Source organism: Selaginella moellendorffii, unplaced genomic scaffold (assembly GCF_000143415.4).
Source record: "Selaginella moellendorffii unplaced genomic scaffold, v1.0 SELMOscaffold_120, whole genome shotgun sequence".
NCBI lineage: Eukaryota > Viridiplantae > Streptophyta > Lycopodiopsida > Selaginellales > Selaginellaceae > Selaginella > Selaginella moellendorffii.
Window position 1 is genome coordinate 170,135 of NW_003314381.1, and position 24,296 is coordinate 194,430.

Here is a 24,296-nt window from a genome sequence, read left to right on the forward strand (position 1 = left end):
GGCCTATACGCGAAGCTTGAGAAATGTTCCTTTGATCAGCAGTCTGTGGAGTTCCTTGGGTACATTGTCACTCCTGAGGGTATCACGATGGATCCTGCCAAAGTCAAGACTATTCTCGAATGGGAGCCTCCACAATCAATGTCGGACGTTCAGGTTTTCCTTGGCTTCGCCAACTTCTACCGCAAATTCATTGATCACTACTCTGACATTGTCCTTCCTCTCACACATCTCACTCGCAAGGATGTTCCCTTCTCTTGGTCTGCTGCTGCCCAGCAGGCCTTCGACACACTCAAGGCGGCCTTCAGTTCTGCTCCTGTCTTGATCCATGCTGATTCCTCACAAACTTTCTTCATCGAGGCTGACGCCTCTGACTTTGCCATTGGTGCTGTGCTGTCTCAACTCGGAGCGGATCACGAACTTCATCCGGTCGCTTTCCATTCTCGGAAATTCCAGCCTGCGGAGATCAATTACGAAATCCACGACAAGGAGCTCCTTGCCATCGTGGATTCCTTTGGAGAGTGGCGCCGTTTCTTGGAGGGGGCGAGCCATCAAACAATAGTCTGGACAGATCACAAAAATCTCGAGTACTTTGCCACTTCCCGAGTTTTAAGCCGTCGTCAAGCAAGGTGGGCACAATTCCTGAGTCGGTTTGACTTTGTTATCAAGTACAGACCTGGAAAGTTTCAAGGCCTTCCTGATGCTCTTTCAAGGCACTCCTATCTCAGTCTCATGCCTGGTAATCCTGCCTTCGATCAACAGGATCAAGTTATCCTCGGTCCTGATCGGCTTCAAGTTATGGCAATTTCCCTGGCCCCTCAGGACTCCTCCTTGATGGATGCAATCAGAAATGATCTTCAATCCGATGATCTCGCTAGCGACATTTTCCCCCATCTTCAGGCTGGACACCCAGTGACTCCCGACTGCCGGCGATTTGACGAATTCGAGTTCTTAGATGGCTTATTGTACCGTGGGGAGCAGCTTTACGTTCCTGAAGGTGATGCTCGAAGGTTGGTCCTGATGGCATGCCACGATAGCCCGACTACTAGTCACTTCGGCATTGCGAAAACCTATGAGCTAGTTGCACGGGACTTTTGGTGGCCTCACATGGACGACTACATCAAAGCTTTTGTTACCTCCTGTGACACTTGTGCCCGGAATAAGGTACCTCGCCACCTTCCTTCAGGTTTGCTTCATTCCCTTCCGGTCCCTTCAGGTCCTTGGGAATCCATCTCCATGGATTTCTTGAGTGATCTTCCGAGTTCTGGAGGCTTCAACAGCATTTTAGTCGTGGTGGATCGCTTCACAAAGATGGCGCACTTCTTGCCATGTACCAAGGAGTTTTCAGGCGAGGACATGGCAAAACTGGTATTCAGGGAAATTTTCCGACTTCATGGGATTCCTACAGATGTGGTTTCGGATCGGGGGCCTCAGTTCATCTCTCATTTTTGGCAACAGTTTTTGCAGCTGCTTGGAGTGAAGGCCAACCTCTCTTCGGCATATCATCCTCAAACTGATGGGCAGTCCGAGTGAATGATTCAGACGTTTGAACAATTCTTGAGGTGCTTCATCAACTATCATCAGGATAACTGGTTCGATATCCTTCCCCTTGCTGAGTTCTCCTATAACAACGCTGTTCACTCCTCTCTTCGAGTTTCCCCCTTCTTTGCGAACTCTGGCCGAAATCCCCGATTCAATCTCTCACTTCCTTCTCCATCTGAATCCTCTCGTTCAAATCCCCGCTCTGAGGCATTTATCTCCAACCTCCAGGAAACCCACAACTCCATCTCCTTCCACCTCCATCGTGCTCAGGAATCTCACAAAACATTTGCCAATGTCCATCGTCAGGATTGTCCCCCTTACAATATCGGGGATAACGTCTGGCTCCTCAAACGAAATATCTCCACCACCAGGCCCTGCCCAAAACTCAATTTTAAATGCCTTGGTCCTTTCCCTATCACTGCCATCATTAATCCTGTCACTTATCGCCTTGCACTTCCCTCCTCATATCAAATTCACCCCGTTTTTCACTCCTCTCTCCTTGAGCCTTATATTCCCAGTCCTATTCCAAATCGGGTCATTCCTCCGCCTCCACCAGTGCAGCTCGAGGATGGGTCTGAGTACGAGGTTCAGGACATCCCTGATTCCAAGATTTCACGGTCTAAACTCTACTATCTGGTGGACTGGAAGGGTTACGAACCTGAGGAACGCACTTGGGAACCTGCAGACAACCTGCTTCATTCTCCTGACCTTGTTCAGGACTTCCACCACCGCTATCCTTCTCGTCCCAGTCCTCATTCTTTTTCTCCATCTCCCATCCCTCGCCGCTCATCTCATCCTCCTCTTCGTTCTTGTTCACATCCTCGTTCCACTCGTTCTTGAGGAGGGGGTGCTGTCAGGAATCCCCCAATTCTTGCCACATTCCTGACTCTCGCTAGATTCCTGACCTGCAAACCACATTCCTGACTCTCGAGACACTTCCCTATTCCTGACTCTCGAGACACTTTCCTATTCCTGACTCTCGAGACACTTCCCGATTCCTGAGTCTCAAGCCACATTCCTGATGATGATGTGGCGCCTCCTCGACCTCAGCTGTATTTAGGCCGTCCTCGATCCAAGAGTGGTGGAGCTTCATCAACCTATAATATATATAGGTTAGCCTTGTTCCATTTCTCCACAATCTGAATCAACGCCAGTCTAAGGCCTTTTCTTTGTTTCCACTAGCTTTTCTCTTTGTCTTTTTGCATTTTCCAATCTTGATCTTGTCAGGGGTCTTGACAGGAACACCGCGGCCTTACGCGAGCCTTGTGGGTACTCTCCCCGCCTTCTGCCTTTAGGTGCTCTAGCCATGGGCTTAGAGCAAGGTTCCATTGAGCCACGCCAGGTATCCAAGTAGGTAGTGCCAACCACACTTGGACTGGGAGCATCAGCCAGTCGATCTCCCAGGGGAACTAGAGCTGGCTCTTGAACACTTCACCAAGCTACCCCGCTTGTCGATCCATATTCACTTTAGTCTTGGACTTCCTAGTGGGCAGCTCATCACCCAACACTAGGTACAGCCTTCCTGGGCCAAACTAGCCTTTCCTGGCCAAACTGGCTCCATTGCAGTCCTCCCCATTACTATACTTTTGGAGTTCACCAAACCCCCCAGGGTCTGGGAGACGAACGCTTTGGGCTTTCACCCTCTTAGACTCGAACTCGGACTTGGACTCGGACTCAGACTTGGGCTCGGGCTCGGTCTCGGCCTCAGCCTTGGTCTCGGTCTCGGTCCTGATCTCAGTCTCGGTCCCGGTCTCAGTCTCGGTCTCAACCTCAGACTCCATCTCGGGTCCTTCTCGGACTCCATTTCGGATTCCATCTCGGGTCCATCTCGGACTCCATCTCGGACTTCGTCTCGGTCCATCTCGGACTCCATCTCAGACTCCATCTTGGGTCCATCTCGGACTCCATCTCGGGTCCATCTCGGATCCCTCTTGAACTCCATCTCGGACTCCGTCTCGGTCCATCTCGGACTCCATCTCGAACTTCGTCTCGGTCCATCTCGGACTTTGTCTCGGACTCCATCTCGGACTCCAACTCTGGTCCATCTCGGACTCCATCTCGGACTCCACCTCAGACTCCAACTTGGGTTCATCTCGGACTCCATCTTGGACTCCATCTCGGACTCCAACTCGGGTCCTTTTTTGGAGCCTCGCTTATTGCTCACTTCGTGCTTGTTCCTCGAGCCCATTTTTGGGAGTTCCACTCCCGCTCTCAACCTTTCAAGTCGGAGCTTTTAGTCCAAACGTGTTACATTCATTTAGCTTTCGCTTCAGCCACTACCACGTAGCACCCTTTCGGCTCCACTTTGGGGCCTAAGGATTTTGTGTCTCACACTTTGTACATCTAGTTCTTGATGTCCTGAGAATGCTCTACTACTATGTTCTCATAAGTTGAGATGGGGTAGTACATGCCCACACTGGGAACAGCTAAGAGAGAAGGTTTTTCAGCTAGCATGCACACTTTTAATGCCTAATTGATGCACAAAAGCCACAAAATGACTCCTGATGACCACAAAAAAAGGTGGAGGCATAGCACTGTAAGGCCTTCTCAACATTTGCCTCACGACCTCCCTATTGGGCAAATGTGGTGAAAGTGGCTGGCTCTAGAGGAATTGTGCATGTCTTCAACTATGCATTGCCAACACCCCATGATCTAAGACATTGGCTGCAGCCATGCATCACAGTAAGTAGAGGAGAGACATTGCCAGATTGCCTCTCCTAGATTGCCCGGTGCGCACCTCCCCATCCCCCTAATCCCGAAGGGAATAGCTCCTCTAACCTAATTGTGCTTCAGTTGGAAAGTCAAGTAGCAAAAACGAGCCAGATGTTCACTCCCAAATGACAAGAGTGAGAGACATAATAGAGACGATAAGAGACAATGTACTGTAACCAAGTGGAACTGGAGCAACAACTTCAAGGACACAGGTGCAATGCACTCATAATTTGTTGGTACTGCTTTCTTGGCTGGATCTCTACAGGCTGCTGCTGCTCTGTTTACCAAGCTTACAGATCATAGCCCGGTCAATTACTTGTCCGGCTTGGGCCTGCTTTGCTCGCTGAAAAGGACATCTTTGACGAGGTGTTTGAACTGGCCAAAGAGTACTTTAATTAGGGAGACCCAACATCACATACACTTGAGATTCTAAACCTAAGAGTTTATTTTGTCTACAACCAAGTGACCAAAGAGTTTTGTCTGAAATTCTTCCTCTGAAATATATTTTTTGCAGCAGCGCCTACACCAAGCAAGAGCTCCTCGCGCATCACATGGGCAACGTGGGAGTAAACATGGAAGTTCTCATGGATTGCCGCAACACCCTCTTTGCGAAAGGCCTTACATCACTGGGCACAGCCTTGGAGGAGCTCTGGCGGTGGTGTTTTGGACGCCATGAGGTGGACGAAATTTTGGTTCTTAACTCAATGTACTCTGAAACGGAGATTGATATCGTCAAAGGGAACCTGCAGACAATGTAAACTCCGCATAGGGTTCAAAGCTTTGTTTTTCTGCGAGTGCTGTCGCTGTTGCTCGCGAGCCCTAGAATTTATCAAACTGTCAAAATTTGCTGCAGTGGGTATTTTCGTTGAGACATGGCTTTGGTGTTTTGTTCCTTGCAGATCATAGCCCTGAATGCCGTCCGGCTTGGGCTCGGCATCTTTGACGATGGCCAAAGAGTTCTTTAATTATGAAGACCCAACACACTTTTCTTGGTTCTGTTATCATAAAAATTAAGACTTTGCTTTTCAAAAGTAAAGAGTTTTGCCTGAAATTCTTCCTTTGAAATATTTCTAACTTTTTAATGAGTTAATAATAATTTTATTCAGTGAATATTACCAATAGATCCTTCTCCTTGTATATTTCTTGGCGGGTGCAGAAAGACTTGAATAGTCAGTCATACCCGGGCATTATATAGCTTACACAGCCCTGGAAAAACATAGAAGAAGATCCATCATGGGACCCTCCTCTATCCTTAGCATTTTTGAGGGCGCCAAAAGCTTTTACATACCACCGCACAGCTCTTATCATGTTGATTTGAATCCTGCAAAATTGGATGCTGAAATTGACAAATGGTGTATGGATTTTTTGAACCTGCACGATCTCACTGATCACAAGACTCAGTTTGCCATTCAGAGCAAGCTGGGAAAACTTGCAGGCTTGGCATACCAGGCCATTTCTTCAGAGAGACTGCGTCCCATGGCAAAATTCTTGTGCTGGTTGTTTCTTGCAGATGATTTTATGGACAATCCCTCTGTCCCTGTCTCTGACCTGAAGAATGCCACACTTGCATACAAGCTCATCTTCAAAAACGACTATGATCAAGCCATAACGCTGGTGGAAAGTAAAGACCTTCTGCGGCAAATGGGGATGCTTAACGATGTCTACACTGATCTAAAGGGTTTCATGAATCCTGGACATAGGACCCGGTTTTCGAAATCCATGATTGATGTGCTCGACATGTTTGAGGTGGAATCAAGTTGGCTTCACAAGAAACTGGTTCCCAACTTTGAGATTTATAACGTAACGGCTGGGGTTATCCCTTGCATGGTGGCAATAGACTTCCTTAATAATTTTGGGCTGGAAGATGATGTGCTAGACCATCCCAACATTCAAAGGCTGGAAGTGATTGCAAATCGCCACACGTACCTAGCCAATGACATGGTCTCCTTCAAAAAGGAATGGGCTTGCGACATGTACCTCAATTCTGTGGCACTGGTTGGTTACAGTAGCAACTGTGGCTTACACGAGGCAATGGAGAAAGTTGCACAAATGGTTCAGGATTTGGAGAAAGAGTTTGCTGACATCAAACAAAAGGTTCTGTCAAACAAGGACTTGAACAAGGGAAATGTCATGGGGTATGTGCAAGGCTTGGAGTATTTTATGGCTGGAAATATAGGCTCTCTGCGAGATATCATGGGGTGGGATGGGTTTCACCAGCTGAGAAATATGGTACCTTGGAGTTCTAGTTTGCTTCTACTTGCATTAGAAGCTGGTGCTTAAAATAAAACTGATACTCATACAATTGGTGAGTATGAACAATAATATTTTGAATTTCTCATACAACTGTTGAGTAATATATTTTCATTTCTTTCTCTACTTTTTTCTTTCCGTACTAGACATTTACTTTTTGATACAACAAAAGCTTAGCACCACAAGTCTAGGAAAAAAAATAGAGAGAACTGCGTTAGATATTTCCAGAGCTTACTTGGAGACTGGCAAGCATCTTCAGTGCCGCGTCTATCTTTGCAGACTTCCTCGGCTTCTCCTGCGAAGTTTCCACAAGTGATTCTTCTCCAAAAGTCACCCTTACTTCAGTCGTGGTCGCCTCTGTCCGGAAGAAACTGACTTTCATGCCTTTTCTCGCGCAAAGCTCCATAAGAATGCGCACAGGATGGAAACGCAGCGTCGCTGGAGTGACCAAAGGCGATAACAAAGGCAGCACCACTCTCCACAACTTCTCCAAATCGAAGTTAGTGTCTACAAAGATGGCACCCTTTCAAGTAAGTCTCCAAGCACCTGAGAAAAGAGAGAGAAGACCACCGGAAGATGTCTACGTACCTTTGGGGCCGACAAGTCTTCGAAGCATGAAGCGTCTGGTTTTTCCTTCACGTTTTACACGAACTTTCGGATCTCGCAGTCAAGTTCCACCGGGCCATGCTGAAGATGCTGATGTAAGCCGTGCCTCACAACCAGCCGAGCAAACCATTTGTTGTTCACGGCTGCAGACCGCAAGTCAGTGAGTGTTCCTGGAGGTAATCCTGGATGAGTCTCGAAGAGGTGGCGGGATACAAGGAAGTCCAGGACGCCATCGCCAAGGAACTCTAGCCTCTGTATTTGTTTTCGATTAGAAAAAAAGCCAAGCTGATAAACCAAGGAACTTACCTGATAGCAGAGCAAGCAGTTCGGTTGAAAGAGAACCAACCATACGAGTGACAATGTAAAGGTTGTGACAAGAAAGAAATGTTACGTGACCAGTGAAAAATCTCATCCGGCGATGGAAAGTCTGGGTCTGCCCCGTTTTCCAAAAGATACTGGACAAATCCATCACCAGCAGCAGAAGCACCCAGTCGATGGTGCCGCTTCACTGCTGCAAGCAGCGGGGCCTCTCTGTTCTCACCTGGGACCAGCATGTTCAAGCTGTCTACAAGATCTATGGCTGCGTACGCAGTTTCCAAGTCCGACTCCGTAATGGCTTGCACGAGTCGCGCCATTCTCTTGCCGAGGGTCAGAGCCCCGATCTCCCATCTTCGACCGCACAGCTGCGACAAGATGAGCCTGAAACCCGGTAGGCGAGGAACGAACGCTCCCACGTCGATCGATATTGGTGACTCGAGCGCAAGTAGCTCCTCGCCTTGGTGGTCGTAGACAAGAGCGCAAGGACTTGGAAAAACCAGAGCAATGGTCACCGCTCCGGTAGACTTTGCGTGAAGCTGCACTAGCTCTTTGCCGCCGCTGCCCTCTCCTGGGGCAAACACGACAACGAAGCTCATGAGGTTGGCTTGTGGTTGCTCCTCTTCATCTGCGCTAGAATGGTGAGCGTCGTCTACAATAGTGAACACGGGAGCCAGCACACTATCTCCTCTACGAATGGGCTCATCATCGTGTGAGCACTTATGTGACCACGGAAGATCATTCATCGCTTTCCGCCTCTTACGATAGTTGTCCGTGGAAACCCAAAACTGACTGTCTGCCATGCCTCTCATTAGCACGATTGGATCACGGAGTGATTGCATCCTGTCATCCTCGACGTGCACACAAGTTCATGAGAGATTCGCTAACATATACAAACATCACCTCAGAGTTGCTCCCCGGCTTTCCCCTCGGCCGCTGTCGCTTCATCGTAATCCCAAACCTAAAATGAAGGATAGCTTTTGTAGAGCTAAAAGGCCAAGCATAGTTTTTCTAGGTTTATAGGTCCTTGAACAGAATTTACTTGCTTGTTCTTGAGATGTTTCAGCGTGCCATGAATCTTATAAACTTCAAAGGTGGCATTGCGCTTGTTTATGATGGAGCGTGCGTATTGGCAACAAAACTCTCCTGGAAGGTATAGGTGATGTCGAGGGGTGGCAAAATGCGCTATTGTTTTTGCTTGCCAAAGAACACTTCCATGCGGCTCTTTGGCAAGGCTGTCAAAGGTTTTCTCAATTTAATGGAGGATTTATTGGAATTGTCTCCATGTTCCTCACCTGCAATTTCAGAAGTTTGCCAATTTCCATTGTTTTCATATCTTGGATCATATGGAAGAGATAAACATTAAGTGTACAATTTAAGGGTTTATTTATCCAGTTTTACAACTATCTGTCTGTGTATTCTCTTGATTCACTTGAAACAAATGTCCTTCTTAGATGATACATGACTACCTGTAGCCCAAAAATTCTCCACCAGGCCCTTTGTCAATTGCGGTACTCAATCACTCCTTTGCTTATGACCATCTAGTGCCTATCTACAAGTTATGATCCTTATCATCTTCCTCCTTGCTCATGCAGCTGGTAGGTTTCTTCTATAAATCCCAAGAACATTTGCAAGAGTAGTGTTTGGAATGTTGTCACCACCAATGATCATGGAAAGAATTGCTCTCTTTGCAACTAGATGATCACATGAACGTGCTTTCTTCATTAGTTGAGGTGATTGATGAATGTTGACGCACATTTTCTTCTTAGAGTTGCTTGTCAAAAAATTTTCTAGTAGACTAATTATTGGGCAAATCACTTTGTTGTGGCACACTAGAAAGCTATTAATGATCAATGCTTTTGTATATGAATCATCCTTGCAAGTGATGTCAAACAAGTCCCCTATAGCTTTGGCCTTTCTTCTTACTTTTATCATACTCATATACTCATGATGAAGTATTCCTGGCTTGATATAGGTGATCTTTGGTTTTATCATGATCACTTGAAGTAGTGGCCATCCTGAAGACAAATTAAGCACTTTGGTTAGATATGAAAGTAATTAGAAAAAAATACTATAAATATCTTACTAGATATGTGTTGTTGGTGCTACTACTTGTTGGTGCTTCTAGTTGCTGTTGCACCTCTTGCTTATTGCTGCTACTAAGCTCACTGGCCTAGAAAGAGTAGGGCTGTCAGGCATGATTCAGCTACTACTTGATAGGCACGATCTTATTGCTGCTAACTAATTGCTACTAGTGTTAAAGCTTGGCCGGTTGCTCCCTTGGTTGTTACTACTACTGCAAATTGCTGCCACCGCTGCTTGCTATCCACTGCTCCTGCTTCTTGCTGCCCTTGCCATTGGTGCTACTAGTGTTTATACTTGTTGTTGTTGCTGCTTTTTCTTGCTACTGCTGTCATTGTTGGTGTTGCTGCTTGCTTGCGCCCACTGTTGCTGTTGGTGCTATTTCTTGCTTGCCATCAATGCCACTATTGCATATTGTTGCCACTACTGTTGCTGCCCCTACTGCTGTTGCTGTTGGTCTTGCTCTTTGCCACTGCTGGTGCTACTAGTGCTGTTGCTTACTACCAATACTGCTTTGCTTGTCACGGCCACTGCTGTTGGTGTTGCTACTGGTGCTGGTGCTGCTCCTTGCTACCACCGCTATTGCTAGTGTTGATGCTTGCCCCACTGTTGCTGCTACTTGCTGCTTTCTACTGTTGCCTCAATCATACTCTAAGATGCTCCATTCTAAACCATAGCCGAATCAATCCACAAATGTAAGCAAGGTGATGGAGGAGGGGAGGAGAAGAGGAGGATTGGGAAGATGAGCACTGCATCGAAGCTGCCCCATGACAATGCTCCATACCTTCCATGTTCATAAGTTGTAATTCAAGGAATTCCCAAGTTTGTGAAATTTAAAAAATTTCAAGTTTGTGCAATCTAAGAAATATTCTCTTTACCAAATCAATAAGCAATCAATGCATGTTTCTGGGCACTTGAGGTAAACAAAAACCAAGTAAGCCTCAGTTCATGTTTGTTTCAATTTACTTAGTTCATCTTTTAAATGTAGAGTGGGAAATATTAATCTTTGCTTTCATCACTTCCTAAATAGCCATTGGTCCTTCATTAACATTTGTTATTTTCCACTAAGACTTAACATAATTTTCCATATATGATTTTGAACACTCAACCTTTATATCGTAGAATTAATCTTCCACCACTTTATAGTTATTAACTCCTTTAAAGACTGGTGAAAGCTTGGATTTGTACTTTGGAATTTCTTGTGGGACAAACATTTACTCAACCTTTTCCTTCCACCTCAATAAATTCCTTGCTTTTTACATTGTTAATATTTGCAATCTTTTATTTTTTCTCCATTTTTCTCATCATGTTTTAACTTGTGTATAAGGGTCTTTAGTAGGGCATTAACCTATATTATTTGCCCTTCCAAAGCATTTAATCAAGCAATGAGCACACCTCCAGATTCATATTTAGAATTTTTTCACTTTTAAATTCATATTTGGAAGTTTTTTCATTGGAATCCTCCTTATACAAAGATTCTTTATCCATTAGTTCTTGTTTGACCGAAAGCTCCATCTTTATAAGCAATTTAATATTTGTTTTTGCTCATTTATGCCTTGTCTTACCCATCTTTTAGTGATTTGTCTTTATCATTCATTGTAATTGGGAAAATAGTTTCGATACTAAATTGCAAGCCATAATTTTTCTTCTCCAATTTATCAATTTACTTTGCCTTTTTAACCACTTTTGCCTTAGCCATAGTTAAGTTACATTCCACTTCTATTGTATTAGCTCTTATTTAATTCTACCTAATTTCAATAAGTCAATATACAGAGTATTAACCATCTTTTCATGGATTCCACTCCACCTGAGCCAAAAGCACCACATTTGATTTCCCTTCCAAGAATAGAAGTTTTTTTTGAACACCTCCTTAAAAGGCTTCCCTAGCAAGTCTAGCAAATGTTGGCAACATATTTAAAGCTAAAGTAGGTGGTCGCACTTTAGGAGCACACTGGGCACCTTCACATAAAAAGAAACTCATGGTAGAAAGCTTAATTGGCTAGAAAGTGGCAAACAAAGGAAAAAAGAGGGGCCTCAAAAATCATAGCCTTTAACATGTGTTCCACAAAAACTACATAAACTATGGAGATTTAATGTGGGGGTAGTATAAAGACATTAGGTTTTCTACTCACTGTTGTGGACCATAGTGCATGACCCACTCAAGTGCCAGAAGCAACATAGCACTTCATTTTTATACATCCACTGCTTCTTGATGTCCTGAGAATGCTCTACTACTATGTTCTCATAAGTTGAGGTGGGGCAGTACATGCCCACACTGGCAACAGCTAAGAGAGAAGGTTTTTCAGCCAGCAAGCACACTTTTAATGCCTAATTGATGCACAAAAGCCACAAATGACTCCTCATGGCCACAAAAAACAAAAGGTGGAGGCATAGCATTGTAAAGCCTTCTACTTAATCCAGTGGGCAACATTCGCCTCACGACCTCCCTATTGGGCAAATGTGGTGAAAGTGGCTAGCTCTAGAGGAACTGTGCATGATGTCTAGAGCTATGCATTGCCAACATCCCTATACCACATCCCAAAGACATGATCTAAGACATTGCAGCCATACATCACAATAAGTAGGAAAGGCATTGCTAGATTGCTCCCCACCCACACCCACCCCCCGGACTCAAGCTGCTGATGGGCTAGTCTCGGAGGTTAGGGTATATAAGGGCCTCTTCCACCACTAAAAGTCAGCCTGAATGCCCCCCCCCCCATAATAGCTCCTCTAACGTAATTGTGCTTCAGCTGGAAAGTGAAGTAGCAAAAAGGAGCCAGATGTTCACTCCTGGATGACAAGAGTGAGACATAATAGAGACAAAAAGAGACAATGTACTGTAAGAACTCTAAATGATGCTACTGGTATATCCCCATAACATTATTTTCAAGGATAACCAAGTGGAACCAGGTTCTTCAACACGTAGAACTGGAGCAACAACTTCAACTTTGCATCTTAAAACTTCAGCAATGCACTCATAATTTGTTGGTACTGCTTGCTTCTACAGGCTGCTGCTGCTTTGTTTCCCAGGCTTACAGATCATAGCCCGGCTTGGGCCTGCTTTGCTCGCTGAAAAGGACATCTTTGACGAGGTGTTTGAACTGGCCAAAGAGTACTTTAATTAGGGAGACCCAACATCACATACACTTGAGATTCTAAACCTGAAATTAAGAGTCTATTTTGTCTACAACCAAGTGACCAAAGAGTTTTGTCTGAAATTCTTCCTCGCGCATCACATGGGCTACGTGGGCGTAAACATGGAAGTCCTCGTGGATTGCCGCAACACCCTCTTTGCGAAAGGCTTACATCACTGGGTTGGAGGAGCTCTGGCGGTGGTGTTTTGGACGCCATGGGTTCTTAACTCAATGTACTCTGAAACGGAGATTGATATCGTCAAAGGGAACCTGCAGACAATGTAAACTCCCGAGCCCAAGCCGGACGGCATTCAGGGCTATGATCTGCAAGGAACAAAACACCAAAGCCATGTCAAGCAAATTTTGACAGTTTGATAAATTCTAGGGCTCGCGAGCAACAGCAGCACTCGCGGAAAAACAAAGCTTTGAACCCTATGCGCATCTTTGAGGATGGCCAAAGGGCAACACACTTGCTTTTTTGGTTCTATCATAAAAATTAAGAGATTTTGTCTGACTTTGCTTTTCAGAAGTAAAGAGTTTTGCTTGAAATTCTTCCTTTGAAATACTTTTTTGTCTTGTGATAATTTTATTAACTTTTTAATGAGTTAATAATAATTTTATTCAGTGAATATTACCAATAGATCTTTCTCCTTGTGTATTTCTTGGCAGGTGCTACCCAGGCATTATATAGCTTACACAGCCCTGGAGAAACATAGAAGAAGATCCATCATGGGAGCCTCCTCTATCCTTAGCATTTTTGAGGGCGCCAAAAGCTTTTACATACCACCGCACAGCTCTTATCATGTTGATTTGAATCCTGCTTATGATGCAAAGTTGGATGCTGAAATTGACAAATGGTGTATGGATTTTTTGAACTCGCATGATCTCACTGATCACAAGGCTCAGTTTGCCATTCAGAGCAAGCTGGGAAAACTTGCAGGCTTGGCATACCAGGCCATTTCTTCAGAGAGACTGCGTCCCATGGCAAAATTCTTGTGCTGGTTGTATCTTGCAGATGATTTTATGGACAATCCCTCTGTCCCTGTCTCGGACCTGAAGAATGCCACACTTGCATACAAGCTCATCTTCAAAAACGACTATGATCAAGCCATAACTCTGGTGGAAAGTAAAGGCCTTCTGCGGCAAATGGGGATGCTTAACGATGTCTACACTGATCTAAAGGGTTTCATGAATCCTGGACATAGGACCCGGTTTTCGAAATCCATGGTTGATGTTCTCGACATGTTTGAGGTGGAATCAAGTTGGCTTCACAAGACACTGGTTCCCAACTTTGAGATTTATATGTGGATGAGGGAGGTAACGGCTGGGGTTATCCCTTGCATGGTGGCAATAGACTTCCTTAATAATTTTGGGCTGGAAGAGGAAGGAGTGCTAGACGATCCCCATATTCAAACGCTGGAAGCGATTGCAAATCGCCATACGTTCCTAGCCAATGACATGCTGTCCTTCAAAAAGGAATGGGCTTGTAAACAGTACCTCAATTCTGTGGCACTGGTTGGTTACAGTAGCAACTGTGGCTTAAACGAGGCAATGGAGAAAGTTGCACAAATGGTTCAGGATTTGGAGAAAGAGTTTGCTGACATCAAACAGAAGGTTCTCTCAAACAAGGACTTGAACAAGGGAAATGTCATGGGGTATGTGCAAGGCTTGGAGTATTTCATGGCTGGAAATATAGAGTTTAGCTGGCTCTCTGCGAGATATCATGGGGTGGGATGGGTTTCACCAGCTGAGAAATATGGTACCTTGGAGTTCTAGTTTGCTTCTACTTGCATTAGAAGCTGGTGCTTAAAATAAAACTGATACTGGTGAGTATGAACAATAATATTTTGAATTTCTCATACAACTGTTGAGTAATATATTTTCATTTCTTTCTCCACTTTTTTCTTTCCGTACTAGACATTTACTTTTTGATACAACAAAAGCTTAGCACCACAAGTCTAGCAAAAAAATAGAGAGAACTACGTTAGATATTTCCAGAGCTTACTTGGAGACTGGCAAGCATCTTCATTTCTTTCTCCACTTTTTCCTTTCAGTACTAGACATTTACACAACAAAAGCTTAGCACCACGAAGTCTAGCAAAAAAAGAGAGAGAACTGCGTTAGAAATTTCCACAGCTTACTTGGAGACTGGCAAGCATCTTCAGAGCCGCGTCTATCTTTGCAGACTTCCTCGGCTTCTCCTGCGAAGTTTCCACAAGTGATTCTTCTCCAAAAGTCACCCTTACTTCAGTTGTGGTCGCCTCTGTCCGGAAGAAACTGACTTTCATGCCTTTTCTCGCGCAAAGCTCCATAAGAATGCGCACAGGATGGAAACGTAGCGTCGCTGGAGTGACCAAAGGCGATAACAAAGGCAGCACCACTCTCCACAACTTCTCCAAATCGAAGTTAGTGTCCACAAAGATGGCACCGGTTATGCTTTCAAGTAAGTCTCCAAGCACCTGAGAAAAGAGAGGCCAGAATGTAGAGAAGACCACCGGAATCTGTGTACGTACCTTTGGGGCCGACAAGTCTTCGAAGCATGAAGCGTCTGGTTTTTCCTTCACGTTTTGCACGAACTTTCGGATCTCGCAGTCAAGTTCCACGGAGCCATGCTGAAGATGCTGATGTAAGCCGTGCCTCAGAACCAGCCGAGCAAACCATTTGTTGTTCACGGCTGCAGACCGCAAGTCTGTGAGTGTTCCTGGAGGTAATCCTGGATGAGTCTCGAAGAGGTGGCGGGATACAAGGAAGTCCAGGACGCCATCGCCAAGGAACTCTAGCCGCTGTATTTGTTTTCGATTAGAAAAAAAGCCCAGCTGATAAACCAAGGAACTTACCTGATAGCAGAGCAAGCAGTTCGGTTGAGATGCGTGAGTTATAGCTTCCACCAAGAGGCTCCTGTTTTGAAATTTATACTGCAGCTTATGCTCTAAAGACTCCAACGATGCCTGGAGATGTTGAAACGATTCAGCCGGCAGGGAAGCTTGGCGAGCCGAGGCAAGCAAGCCTATGTCGAATTCTATGTCAATGCCGAGCTGTTTCATAAGCTCCATGGCGCTCGGAGGTCCAGACGTGGCCAAGTATGCACCGATAAGGGCCTCTACAACGTCGGCGAGAGCTTTCCTTCGAATCCCCCGATGGCCGTTGGCACACGATGAAAAATAATTTTCCTCGTTTTCATAGCTCCCCTGCTGGTGCCTACATTTTGATGAATCAGAGGTAAGCATGCCCGGGCCAGTCCAGTTGGAAGGATTGAATTCTTCGTCGCGTATGTATTCCTGCAAGGCAACGTTGAACATTTACACTACAGGAAGAAAGATCGCGCATACCGCAATGCCAGATGATTTTGCCAACTGATGTAGCGCTGCATTACAAGTAGCGCGAGACCTTCTCGCACTGAGCTGGCCTTCGTGTTTCTTATCGTAGACCAGGAACAGCTTTTGAGTCACGACGTATTTGAGAAACGAGTCCCCTAGAAGCTCCAAACTCTCATATGAGAACTCTTCGTGACATTTTTTGCTGGTAATTGCTTCGAGGATCTGGAAAACCATCTCACCACTAAGATGCATTTTCAAGGATAAAGATGAATACCTTCGCTGCAGGAATCCATGGCCACAGTGGTGAGCGCAACTGTATGGCACAGACGGTCGAAGTAAACCGGTGAAGAAACGAAGGGACGAAGTATAGCGATCGAATTAGTCCGGACTTAATCTCTAGGCACAGGCACAACTCAGGTGGTAGCTCTACAAAACTTTCTTCTTGTCTAGAACCTGCAACATAAACTCCGACACTTTAAATTGTAATTTCTAAGAAAATATCGAGTTTTCACCATGATCACCTTCTTGTTCCTTGGGTCTTATGGGGAGATTATGAAAAGCATGCGTTGGCTTGGCTTTCAGCAATGGCTGCTCTGGAAGCCGTAACGTCCTTTGATACCTGCAAAAACGTGAGCTTGGTGAGAGAATGTAGGCACAGGCTGCGATAGACGCTCACTTGTCTTTGTAATAATCTATGTACGTGAAGCCCCTCTTCGGTAGTAGTGATGCCGCAGTAAAGTTCTCTAGAACCCCTGTGACACAGAAAAGCCTGCCATTGTGCACGGTAGCTACGACCATGTCCTGGAGCGCAGAAGAATGTACGTAGCCATTAGCAGTGCAGAGCACGTCCGCGTGCGTCTTCTCCCCCACACCATCCCCATCCATTGGAGAAGATGGTGAGAAATTACTACAAAGTGTCCTGTATACCCCCGCAGTCGCATGAACACTCGTCCAATCAATACTGTCGTTGTCATCATGCACAGGTAGCAGAAGAAACGCTTGAGATTTGTTCCAGAGGATTTCTTGAGGACTTCCCGAGCAGCGTGCCAAACGGTTGAAAGCTCCGTTGAGCAGTAGCTCTTGATATGCCTTGGCTGCCTTTACCTGTATCAGAAGAAAGACGTGCCTTTATCAATCGTGTCTCCTATTCTTAATGAACAAAATCCTTCGTACCTGATTGGCATCCAGCTGAATTGGCCCGACGCGATGCACTCTAGCGTTGACAACTCTATTTCTTGAGAACAGGGTCACTTCAGAATCGGTTACTTCTGCGTCAATGACGCAATTTACCAGAAATCCAAAGTTCGAGTATGTTCGTGATTCAGGTGGCTCAATCACGAAGCAGATTTTATAAAATTGCAACTGCACCCCTGACTCGTTAAACACCCAGCTTCCCTCGAAAATGAGTGGCTTTGCAGTCGAGAAGATCTCCTTGCGTTTTCCTGCAATCCACGCGTCATTAATGGCCTTGCAAACTTAATAGAATAGTCGAATACCTGATTCATTCTTCCGCATCGACTGGTCTTCTTCATCGAAATCGTCAACATCTGGGCAAAGCGTGTCAGGTCTAACTTCTCCCATGTCATAAAGTTTCCGGCAAGCTTGCAAACACGCTGCTTTTTTCGCGAGCTGTTCTGTACGTCTCAGAGGACCTTCTACTGAACGCAGAGGAGCGTTGGGTGGAAATTCCACAGTGCAGACGAACGAATCTTTGAACGAAAACTTTGGTTTTGCATTGTAGTACCTGCGGCACAGAAGATGAGCATAAGAGAGATAGACGAAAGAAATACCTGTCACCAAGACGAGCACAATACTCGTGAATGAAGCTCACGCTGTCCTGCGAACTTTTACAAGCACCTGATTCCACACGGAAAAACTCCAGGTCACCTTCTGGAGGCGCCTCTCTCGTAATATCCATATAATTTCGGAAGATTACTTGATCTTCCACCACTCTCTCGCTTGTACACAACTGGTTAAACAGGTTCAGCTGCTCTACATTCCCCCTGTACGTATCAGATCCATGTTTAGAATGCAATTACAAAGGACGAACTATTTACGTTTCCAGAAGCCATACATAAGTTGATGATAATCGGTTTCGAGCACGTCCTCGGGATTGAACATGGCTTCGCAAAGTTTGGCATACGTCAAATCTGATTACAGCGCAGCATGCCTGGACATCAAGACCTTCTTCTGCAACTGAGGTCGCTATTAGCAGATTAAGCTACAAGATATACAAGGAACGTTACACATAAAAAGCGTAAGAACTACCAACCTTGCCACCTGCAAAAGCGTCTAGGACCTCCTGCTGCTGGGTTGGATTTCTTGCATCCGTGTCACGCACACCAGTCATATAATCACAACGGAGATGAGAAAGAAACGAAAGCCGAGATATGAGCTTGGCTAAGGCCATGGCCACAATCACACGTTCCACAAAGACAATGCAACGCATGTTTGTAATGCCCCTGAAACATGATATAAGAAAAACTTCCAGGGAGGGCAAAACTAACCTCAATCTTTCAAGCACATCCAATAGTACCAGTACTTTCGGGCTTAATGTTCCTGAAGTCATTTCCTCTAGAGTCGGATAAGAGCGTGAAGATACTGATTGTGTGCTTGAACGGTTTAGACAAACAAAAACAAAAACAGAAAAGAAAAGAAAAGAGAGATACGAACCTTGAGAAAACCTTGGTATTGAAGAAACATTTTGTAAGAAACGCTCTTTCAAGCTCGTTTTCACCTCCTCCTCCTCCAACGAGACATCTGGCTTCCATTTTGAATGGAAAGTACTTTTGTTGCGATTCTGGAGTATCTCCACTGCCTGCAGAAATACACATTTCTAATACAACACATATGTTATGTGATTACCAGAAGCGCAGGTAGAAGGCCCAGGTCTACGAGGCAGTGGTTTATGCTCAGATGAAGTCTGTCAATAGATTTTTTGATTTTGTTCTGCAGCTCATAGTCGCTACAGTTACACGCAGCTTCAGAATTTAGCTGTAGTTCAAAGTGAGAAATAAGAATTACATAAAAAATTAGGGGGAACTTACGCGGTCTTTTAGTATTTCTAGCTCAGTCTGTATACTGGAGAACCTTTGTTTCGGTCTGTCATAGTACTCCTTATATTGTGTCGGATTCGGATAATACTCTTCTACTTCGGACTTATCTTCCACTGTGTACACCTAACCATGACGTGAGAAAAAGTCATTCTCCAACATATAACTAAAACCTTCGCATCCAGAATGCTTTCTAAGACCGTTAATTTACGATTGCAGTCATAACTTGATGATACACCTGAAATATTTCCTCGAGTAAGAGTTATAAACAGGAAACACAGAAACAACAGTGTTACGGCACCTTTCTGAATAACAGGAGAAGCTGTCATTCCAAATATCTTTGGCTTTGATTTGAGACAAGAAACGTGGTAGTGCGTCTGGGTATAAAGCAGCATAAGAAACAGGCTACAGACGAAAAATTTCACCTTCATAATCAGCGCGTATGGATGATTCTTGTGGGCGTGATGACACTCGTCCATGACAAGGACCTCCACAAACTCGAGCTTCAGCGCAGAAGTCCCGAGCGCATTTAAAAACACCTGAGGCGTCATCACCAGAACCTGTAGACAAAATCCATAAGAAAACAACGAAAAGATTGTGATCGAAGACGCTCACTTGATGAGAATCCACCTCCGCCTGCCATTGATTGACGCTCCAAGAATCGACTCCCTTGTCACCGTAGTAGTCACCGACCTTGAGCACCGTAAAGGATTCTATAGCTCGAGCTTGCTATGAAAGAAGAAGAGCAAAAAAGTTACAGTCTAAAGAATTGGAGAACTCACGAAGAAGAACAATACCTGGATCACCAAATTCACCGTTGGAGCTAGAAACACCGCAATTCGCTTCTCCTGGGGCATGGACAGCCTCTCCTCGAAGCTCTGGATGAGCATGATCGCGATCATCGTCTTCCCCGTTCCAGTGCCGAGATTGACGATGATATTCTCCTTCAATGCCCTCTGGAACACATCTTTCTGGTAGCTGCAACGCCATTTCCTCTCGAATCAGGCAGAATGTAGGCTACTAGATCGTCTCTTACCCGCGCGGGATCATCGTCTTGGCCCGCTTCGCGCAATCCATGACGCCAAAAGCCCCTGTTTGAAAAACCCTAGCCTAGTGCCAAACAACTTTGCCTTTAAAATGGGTTTTTAATTGTGTTTCGTTCTCGCCAAGGAAAAAAGAACCAGCCAATGGTGGCGATCATCGATCGATCATCTTCTCTCTCTCTCTCTCTCTCACTCCTGGTCTTGGGCACCACTAGAAAATCTACAGGGCATAAGAGCTTTCTTTTGTACAAATTTGGAGGAGACCCTCTCCCTCTCTCTCACTCGAGACGATCGTTTGATAAGAGGCGGTATCAAATCGATCACCTGGTGCTGACGCGAAGAATCGGCTGCGCCACCGCGGGAGTGAGGATGCTGGAACAAAACTCCTCCCAGGATTTCTGGTTTTGATCGTCGGAGTCACTGCCACTGCTGCTGCTGCTCGTCTCGGAGAGATTGGAGCTCACGTCCGGCTGTTGCTGGAAGGCCGAGTGGAGCTCCACGACCAACTTACGAGCGGATTCGCGAGCCTCGGGGAGCTGGTCGATGAGCTGCGCAGCGGCGATTTGCATCAAAGCTTCCAAGCCATAGTCCCTGATGCCTTCGGCGCCCTGGAGGAAACAAGGAAAATGTGAGAAACTTTCGATCGAATCCATGAAGATCTCGAGCAACTTACGAGCTTGGCGACGCTCTTGGAGATACATGTTGCCGACTTTGCACGGACGCGGGGGTTCTTGTGCGTCGTATACGGCTGGAGCTTGTGGATCAAAGAGACGGGCGATATCCAGGTAGTCATTCCCAAGAGAGCCTTTTCGGCTTCCTCGCAAACGAATTTCTTGTCTTGTGATGCTTTGAGCAATAGTTGGAGCAACTGGATCACAGAAAAAAATAAAGGACCAAAAGCTTAGAACCAGTGACCCATGAAACTATCTGCCTATGCATGGCGAGAAGGGAAAAAAAAGAGGGCAAGGAGAAAAAAAGTACCAGAGGATCGAGCATTTCGAGCACTTGATCTTGAAACGCCTGGAACAAATCCGAGCATGCCATAATCGCCGTCTTGCACAGCGCGCTGCGAGGATTCTTCACGGCCTTCAAGACTAGGGTCATGACATTCTCCCTGCGGCGGCGGCATCGATCATCAATCCACCAGTCCGAAATATCAGATCTAGAACCACTCACAGCACGGGGAGGAGCAAATCCGACTGGAAGATGGAGATCTGGCGCACTTGATTCAGCGCCGCGCACACGGTGAGCCAATCTCCGGAGCCGAGCCTTGCTGCCAGGGTCTGCCACCAGCAATGCCGTGAGCAAGAATGCACATCCCCATAGATCTGCGCCATAGAACCCTACCTTGAGCTGCGTCTCGGGATCTTTGAGCGGCTTGAGATCCCTGGAAAGAATGTACTCCACTTCTTGCACTGGCGGCCGATTCTCATCGTTGATCTTGCCTAGAACCGCTGGCGCTTGCTGCTGCTGCTGATTCTTCTTGACGATTCCTCCAGCCATCATCTGGCGGCAACGATCACTGGACCGACCAAAGCGCCAAACCCAAAAGAAGAAGAAGAAGAACAAAAAAATGGGGTTTTCTCTTTTTTTCCTCTCGTCCTTCTCTCTTCACGGCCGCCTTATCTTCAACGGCGAGCTAGGGAATATTACGACGGGCGCCCGTCAAGATGCCGGCCGACGTGACGTCCCACCGTTGGAGTGATGTCCTCCACGTGGCACTGCTCGTGGTGGGAATCGAACGCGAGACCTTTATAAGCTCGAGATTGAGTTAAAATTTTTTGACACGTCTACCTAGTCGAGATTAACGTTCTTCACCCCGCACTGCTTGCTCACGAGCTGCTGTTGCCGCGGGCTCACAGCGATCTCGCAAGAAATCCCCACCTGGAAGAAGAAGCCAGTGAGAATCTCTCGATCGATCGCGACCAATCGAGCGATCGATCGGTCAATTGAGCGAGAGAAGAAGAAGAAATCGTAAGACGAAGTTAGCCCAAGAACCCTAAAAAACTGACCTCGATCCGGGGCGTCTGGATTCCCAGCACGACGATCCTCGCCGGGATCTTCCCGCGCAGATCCAGCTTCACAATCCCGCTGGCCGCGTCCTGGAGCAGATCCTCCGCCGTCGCCTGGAGCACATTGACCCTGTCCACGACGATCGACGCCCGGACGAGCCCGCTGCTGCGCGCCGGCTGATAGAACGCTGGAGCCACCGCCAATCCCACGAAATTCCGCCTGTAGTAGATGTAGATCCGCGTCGCCGAGTACCTGATCCCGACCTTGTTGGGATTGTGCGCCGCCAGCGTGAGCTCCAGATCCATGGACAGCAGCACCGCCATGCCGCTAGTGGTGAGCGGCGCGGGCTGCTCGACGCGAAACGAGACAATGCGCGCGTCCTGGAGGGAGAAATCTGGCCGCCTGGGGCGCAGGACGAGGAAGAGGACGAGCGCGACGATCGCCGCTAGGACGACGACGAGGAGGAATCCAATGCAGCAGCATCGCCGGCACGCCCTGGATCGATCGTAATCGTCGTAGTAGTCGTGATGGAGATGGAGCTTGCGCCGGCCACTAGCGCTTCTCATTCTCTCTCCCTCTCGCGCGCGCGTTTCCCTCGTCTAAAAAAGAGAGCTCTCCTCTCTTTTGCTAAAGAGATTTCTTGGAAGGAAAAAACTACCTATGGAATTTATAGACAAGGACGATCCAAAGGTTTTTTTTCAGTGGAAGCTTTCATTTTCCTTTCAATCACTGTTTCCTCTATGCTTTGCCGCTTCACATTCCTTCGATTCGATCAAAAGATATAAACTTTTGCCCATGCGTGATTCTTATGCTACACCAATCCAATAAGCCCAAGATCAAACAACGTACATATTCTCTAACCTTTGGTAATTCCCCGGACGTTTGGAGTTCCGATCTTCTTGAGGCAAAACGTTGAAGTGCTTGTAACTTTGACGAACAATTCCTTGTAGCTCTTCCCGAAGACGTGTGGTGGTACCAGATTCGAATTTATTTTTTGTTTGGTCTACTCCGAGTCACTGTCTTCATACGTCGTCGTGCGGATCCTTGTCTGTCCGTAGTCGTCTTCCACCTTTTTCTCTGGAACTATCAAGATCCCTGTCACGAAACTCGAGGTTAGCAAGCAATCGAAGCTTAGAGACAAGCTTTGCTTACCTTTCTTGATCAGGAGCTTCTCGAGCGTCGCTGTGGGAAAATCGTCCACGCCTCCCAGTTCTTCAAACCCGACAATTCTCTCGCTTGCAATGCCGTTCCTGCGAGAGGCAAAAACGAGTGAGCTTTCCAGACATCCGGGACCGAAAATTCTGTTACCTGAATAAGATGACGCACGGCAGCGTCTTGATCTTGAGCTTTGAAACGAAGAATGGACATTTCTGTACGGGGATAAATGAATCAAGGAACTGACCGACAGGAACGAAAAACCTCACCTCCGCATCCACCATAATGAATTTTGTCTCAAAGTGTTTGGGAGCTAGAGCTTTCAGGTGCTTGTTGATGATCCTGTGTACAGCAGCATTACAGAGTTAAAGCTTCCACCGAGAAAAAAAATTCTCTCTGCAACTTACTTGCAGCGGAAGAACTCGCGATGGTAAAAGTGACACACAACCTTGTCACTGCCAGTAACTTCTCCGAGAAAATCTTCTTCGGCTACCTGAAGAACACATCTCGAAAACCAAAAATCTCAAAACTAATGGAATGAAGCTCTTGCTTTTACCTCTCTGTACTCTCCATGTCCCTGCCTTTGCAAAACTTGCCTCTTCTCAGCTTCCCTCTACAAAAACCAAAGAAACAAAATCTCTCAGAGTAACTCGAAAGAAACAAACAAGCAAACCTTGAGTGATGCAATCCTATCGGCATGGAGCCGCTCCAGCTCTGGATCCTGAAAACAATGAAGTAAACCACGGCAAAGAGCTCCATCAAAAACTCACATCCATGAGCTCGTCCAGATCTACTTCCGGCGCCGCCTCCTTCGTCGATTGCTTCTCTGCCGCCAGCATTTCCTGGCCATGAGCGCACAATCCTTGAGAACAAGGTTCCACAAAACCTCGCTCCCCTGGAAATATTTCCAGGCTACATTCTCTCTCTCATCGGCGGCGATGCCTACCTTCTTGTAATCCCGCGCCGCAGCTCCCATGGCGGATCCAAACGCCAGGTCGGAGAGCGTCGATCCAAACTTGCTGGGATCCATAGCTGCGAAGAACAGAGCTTCTCCCCAACAAAACAAGAAGATTAGGG

The 24,296-nt window shown here is 46.3% G+C and overlaps 6 protein-coding genes and 1 pseudogene across 10 annotated transcripts; 2 read left to right on the top strand and 5 right to left on the bottom strand.

Annotated features, from left to right (window-relative positions):
* The first annotated feature begins 5,484 nt into the window (after positions 1-5,484).
* LOC9639629 (microbial Terpene synthase-like protein 1) lies at positions 5,485-6,531 on the top strand. The gene has a single exon (XM_024665266.1). The coding sequence runs from the start codon at positions 5,485-5,487 to the stop codon at positions 6,529-6,531; it is 1,047 nt and encodes a 348-aa protein (XP_024521034.1).
* A 74-nt stretch (positions 6,532-6,605) lies between these two features.
* LOC9639599 lies at positions 6,606-7,143 on the bottom strand (annotated as a pseudogene).
* Positions 7,144-12,761: 5,618 nt separating this feature from the next.
* On the top strand, positions 12,762-14,414 carry LOC9639630 (microbial Terpene synthase-like protein 1). Its single transcript, XM_024665267.1, has 3 exons — positions 12,762-12,919; positions 13,024-13,099; positions 13,308-14,414. Exons 1-3 carry the CDS (start codon positions 12,762-12,764, stop codon positions 14,412-14,414), a joined length of 1,341 nt encoding a protein of 446 aa, XP_024521035.1.
* Positions 14,415-14,471: 57 nt separating this feature from the next.
* On the bottom strand, positions 14,472-20,129 carry LOC9639600 (endoribonuclease Dicer homolog 3a). Of its 4 annotated transcripts, none has more exons than XM_024665285.1 (23): positions 20,045-20,129; positions 19,806-19,986; positions 19,624-19,737; positions 19,434-19,568; positions 19,310-19,385; positions 19,182-19,246; positions 19,003-19,134; positions 18,821-18,949; positions 18,629-18,773; positions 18,463-18,556; positions 18,228-18,417; positions 18,013-18,176; positions 17,746-17,958; positions 17,452-17,699; positions 17,129-17,397; positions 16,632-17,059; positions 16,468-16,574; positions 16,230-16,408; positions 15,968-16,177; positions 15,476-15,916; positions 15,152-15,421; positions 14,798-15,097; positions 14,472-14,661 (listed from the first exon to the last, which is right to left on the bottom strand). In XM_024665285.1, the coding sequence occupies exons 1-23, from the start codon at positions 20,083-20,085 to the stop codon at positions 14,623-14,625; spliced, it is 4,170 nt and encodes a 1,389-aa protein (XP_024521053.1). In that variant the 5' UTR covers positions 20,086-20,129; the 3' UTR covers positions 14,472-14,622. The 4 variants fall into 4 exon arrangements, with proteins under 4 accessions (XP_024521053.1, XP_024521055.1, XP_024521054.1 ...); XM_024665287.1 differs by having other exon boundaries at positions 14,472-14,694; positions 14,780-15,097; XM_024665286.1 differs by having other exon boundaries at positions 14,472-15,097; positions 16,477-16,574.
* Positions 20,130-20,133: 4 nt separating this feature from the next.
* LOC112342822 (TOG array regulator of axonemal microtubules protein 2-like) lies at positions 20,134-21,629 on the bottom strand. The gene is made up of 5 exons (XM_024665288.1): positions 21,399-21,629; positions 21,228-21,334; positions 21,033-21,165; positions 20,725-20,919; positions 20,134-20,659 (listed from the first exon to the last, which is right to left on the bottom strand). The coding sequence occupies exons 1-5, from the start codon at positions 21,555-21,557 to the stop codon at positions 20,372-20,374; spliced, it is 882 nt and encodes a 293-aa protein (XP_024521056.1). The 5' UTR covers positions 21,558-21,629; the 3' UTR covers positions 20,134-20,371.
* Positions 21,630-21,784: 155 nt separating this feature from the next.
* LOC9639632 (thioredoxin domain-containing protein PLP3B) lies at positions 21,785-24,296 on the bottom strand. Of its 2 annotated transcripts, XM_024665291.1 has the most exons (10): positions 24,166-24,295; positions 23,990-24,061; positions 23,893-23,940; positions 23,776-23,832; positions 23,627-23,712; positions 23,489-23,561; positions 23,373-23,434; positions 23,217-23,314; positions 22,064-23,159; positions 21,785-21,935 (listed from the first exon to the last, which is right to left on the bottom strand). In XM_024665291.1, exons 1-9 carry the CDS (start codon positions 24,247-24,249, stop codon positions 23,068-23,070), a joined length of 672 nt encoding a protein of 223 aa, XP_024521059.1. In that variant the 5' UTR covers positions 24,250-24,295; the 3' UTR covers positions 21,785-21,935; positions 22,064-23,067. The 2 variants fall into 2 exon arrangements, with proteins under 2 accessions (XP_024521059.1, XP_024521058.1); XM_024665290.1 differs by having other exon boundaries at positions 23,373-23,561; positions 24,166-24,296.
* Positions 21,846-22,630, bottom strand: LOC9639631 (NDR1/HIN1-like protein 6). Its single transcript, XM_002991471.2, has 2 exons — positions 22,064-22,630; positions 21,846-21,935 (listed from the first exon to the last, which is right to left on the bottom strand). Exons 1-2 carry the CDS (start codon positions 22,628-22,630, stop codon positions 21,846-21,848), a joined length of 657 nt encoding a protein of 218 aa, XP_002991517.1.

What these genes read in the sequence shown, in the direction of transcription:
- LOC9639629 (XM_024665266.1), top strand. Translation starts at nt 5,485, where the DNA reads ATGGGACCCTCCTCTATCCTTAGCATTTTTGAGGGCGCCAAAAGCTTT.
- LOC9639630 (XM_024665267.1), top strand. Translation starts at nt 12,762, where the DNA reads ATGGAAGTCCTCGTGGATTGCCGCAACACCCTCTTTGCGAAAGGCTTA. An exon ending in AAAGGGAACCTGCAGACAAT is followed by an intron (nt 12,920 to 13,023) that starts GTAAACTCCCGA and finishes GATAAATTCTAG; the next exon opens with GGCTCGCGAGCAACAGCAGC. An exon ending in TCTTTGAGGATGGCCAAAGG is followed by an intron (nt 13,100 to 13,307) that starts GCAACACACTTG and finishes ATTTCTTGGCAG; the next exon opens with GTGCTACCCAGGCATTATAT.
- LOC9639600 (XM_024665285.1), bottom strand. Translation starts at nt 20,085, where the DNA reads ATGGATTGCGCGAAGCGGGCCAAGACGATGATCCCGCGCGG. An exon ending in ACTGCTTGCTCTGCTATCAG is followed by an intron (nt 15,422 to 15,475) that starts GTAAGTTCCTTG and finishes AAACAAATACAG; the next exon opens with CGGCTAGAGTTCCTTGGCGA. An exon ending in AAGACTTGTCGGCCCCAAAG is followed by an intron (nt 15,098 to 15,151) that starts GTACGTACACAG and finishes CTCTTTTCTCAG; the next exon opens with GTGCTTGGAGACTTACTTGA.
- LOC112342822 (XM_024665288.1), bottom strand. Translation starts at nt 21,557, where the DNA reads ATGATGGCTGGAGGAATCGTCAAGAAGAATCAGCAGCAGCAGCAAGCG. An exon ending in TCGAAATGCTCGATCCTCTG is followed by an intron (nt 20,920 to 21,032) that starts GTACTTTTTTTC and finishes TCTGTGATCCAG; the next exon opens with TTGCTCCAACTATTGCTCAA. An exon ending in CCAAGAGCGTCGCCAAGCTC is followed by an intron (nt 20,660 to 20,724) that starts GTAAGTTGCTCG and finishes TGTTTCCTCCAG; the next exon opens with GGCGCCGAAGGCATCAGGGA.
- LOC9639631 (XM_002991471.2), bottom strand. Translation starts at nt 22,630, where the DNA reads ATGAGAAGCGCTAGTGGCCGGCGCAAGCTCCATCTCCATCACGACTAC. An exon ending in TCCAGACGCCCCGGATCGAG is followed by an intron (nt 21,936 to 22,063) that starts GTCAGTTTTTTA and finishes TTCTTCTTCCAG; the next exon opens with GTGGGGATTTCTTGCGAGAT.
- LOC9639632 (XM_024665290.1), bottom strand. Translation starts at nt 24,249, where the DNA reads ATGGATCCCAGCAAGTTTGGATCGACGCTCTCCGACCTGGCGTTTGGA. An exon ending in ATAGGATTGCATCACTCAAG is followed by an intron (nt 23,833 to 23,892) that starts GTTTGCTTGTTT and finishes TGGTTTTTGTAG; the next exon opens with AGGGAAGCTGAGAAGAGGCA. An exon ending in CGCGAGTTCTTCCGCTGCAA is followed by an intron (nt 23,562 to 23,626) that starts GTAAGTTGCAGA and finishes TGCTGTACACAG; the next exon opens with GATCATCAACAAGCACCTGA.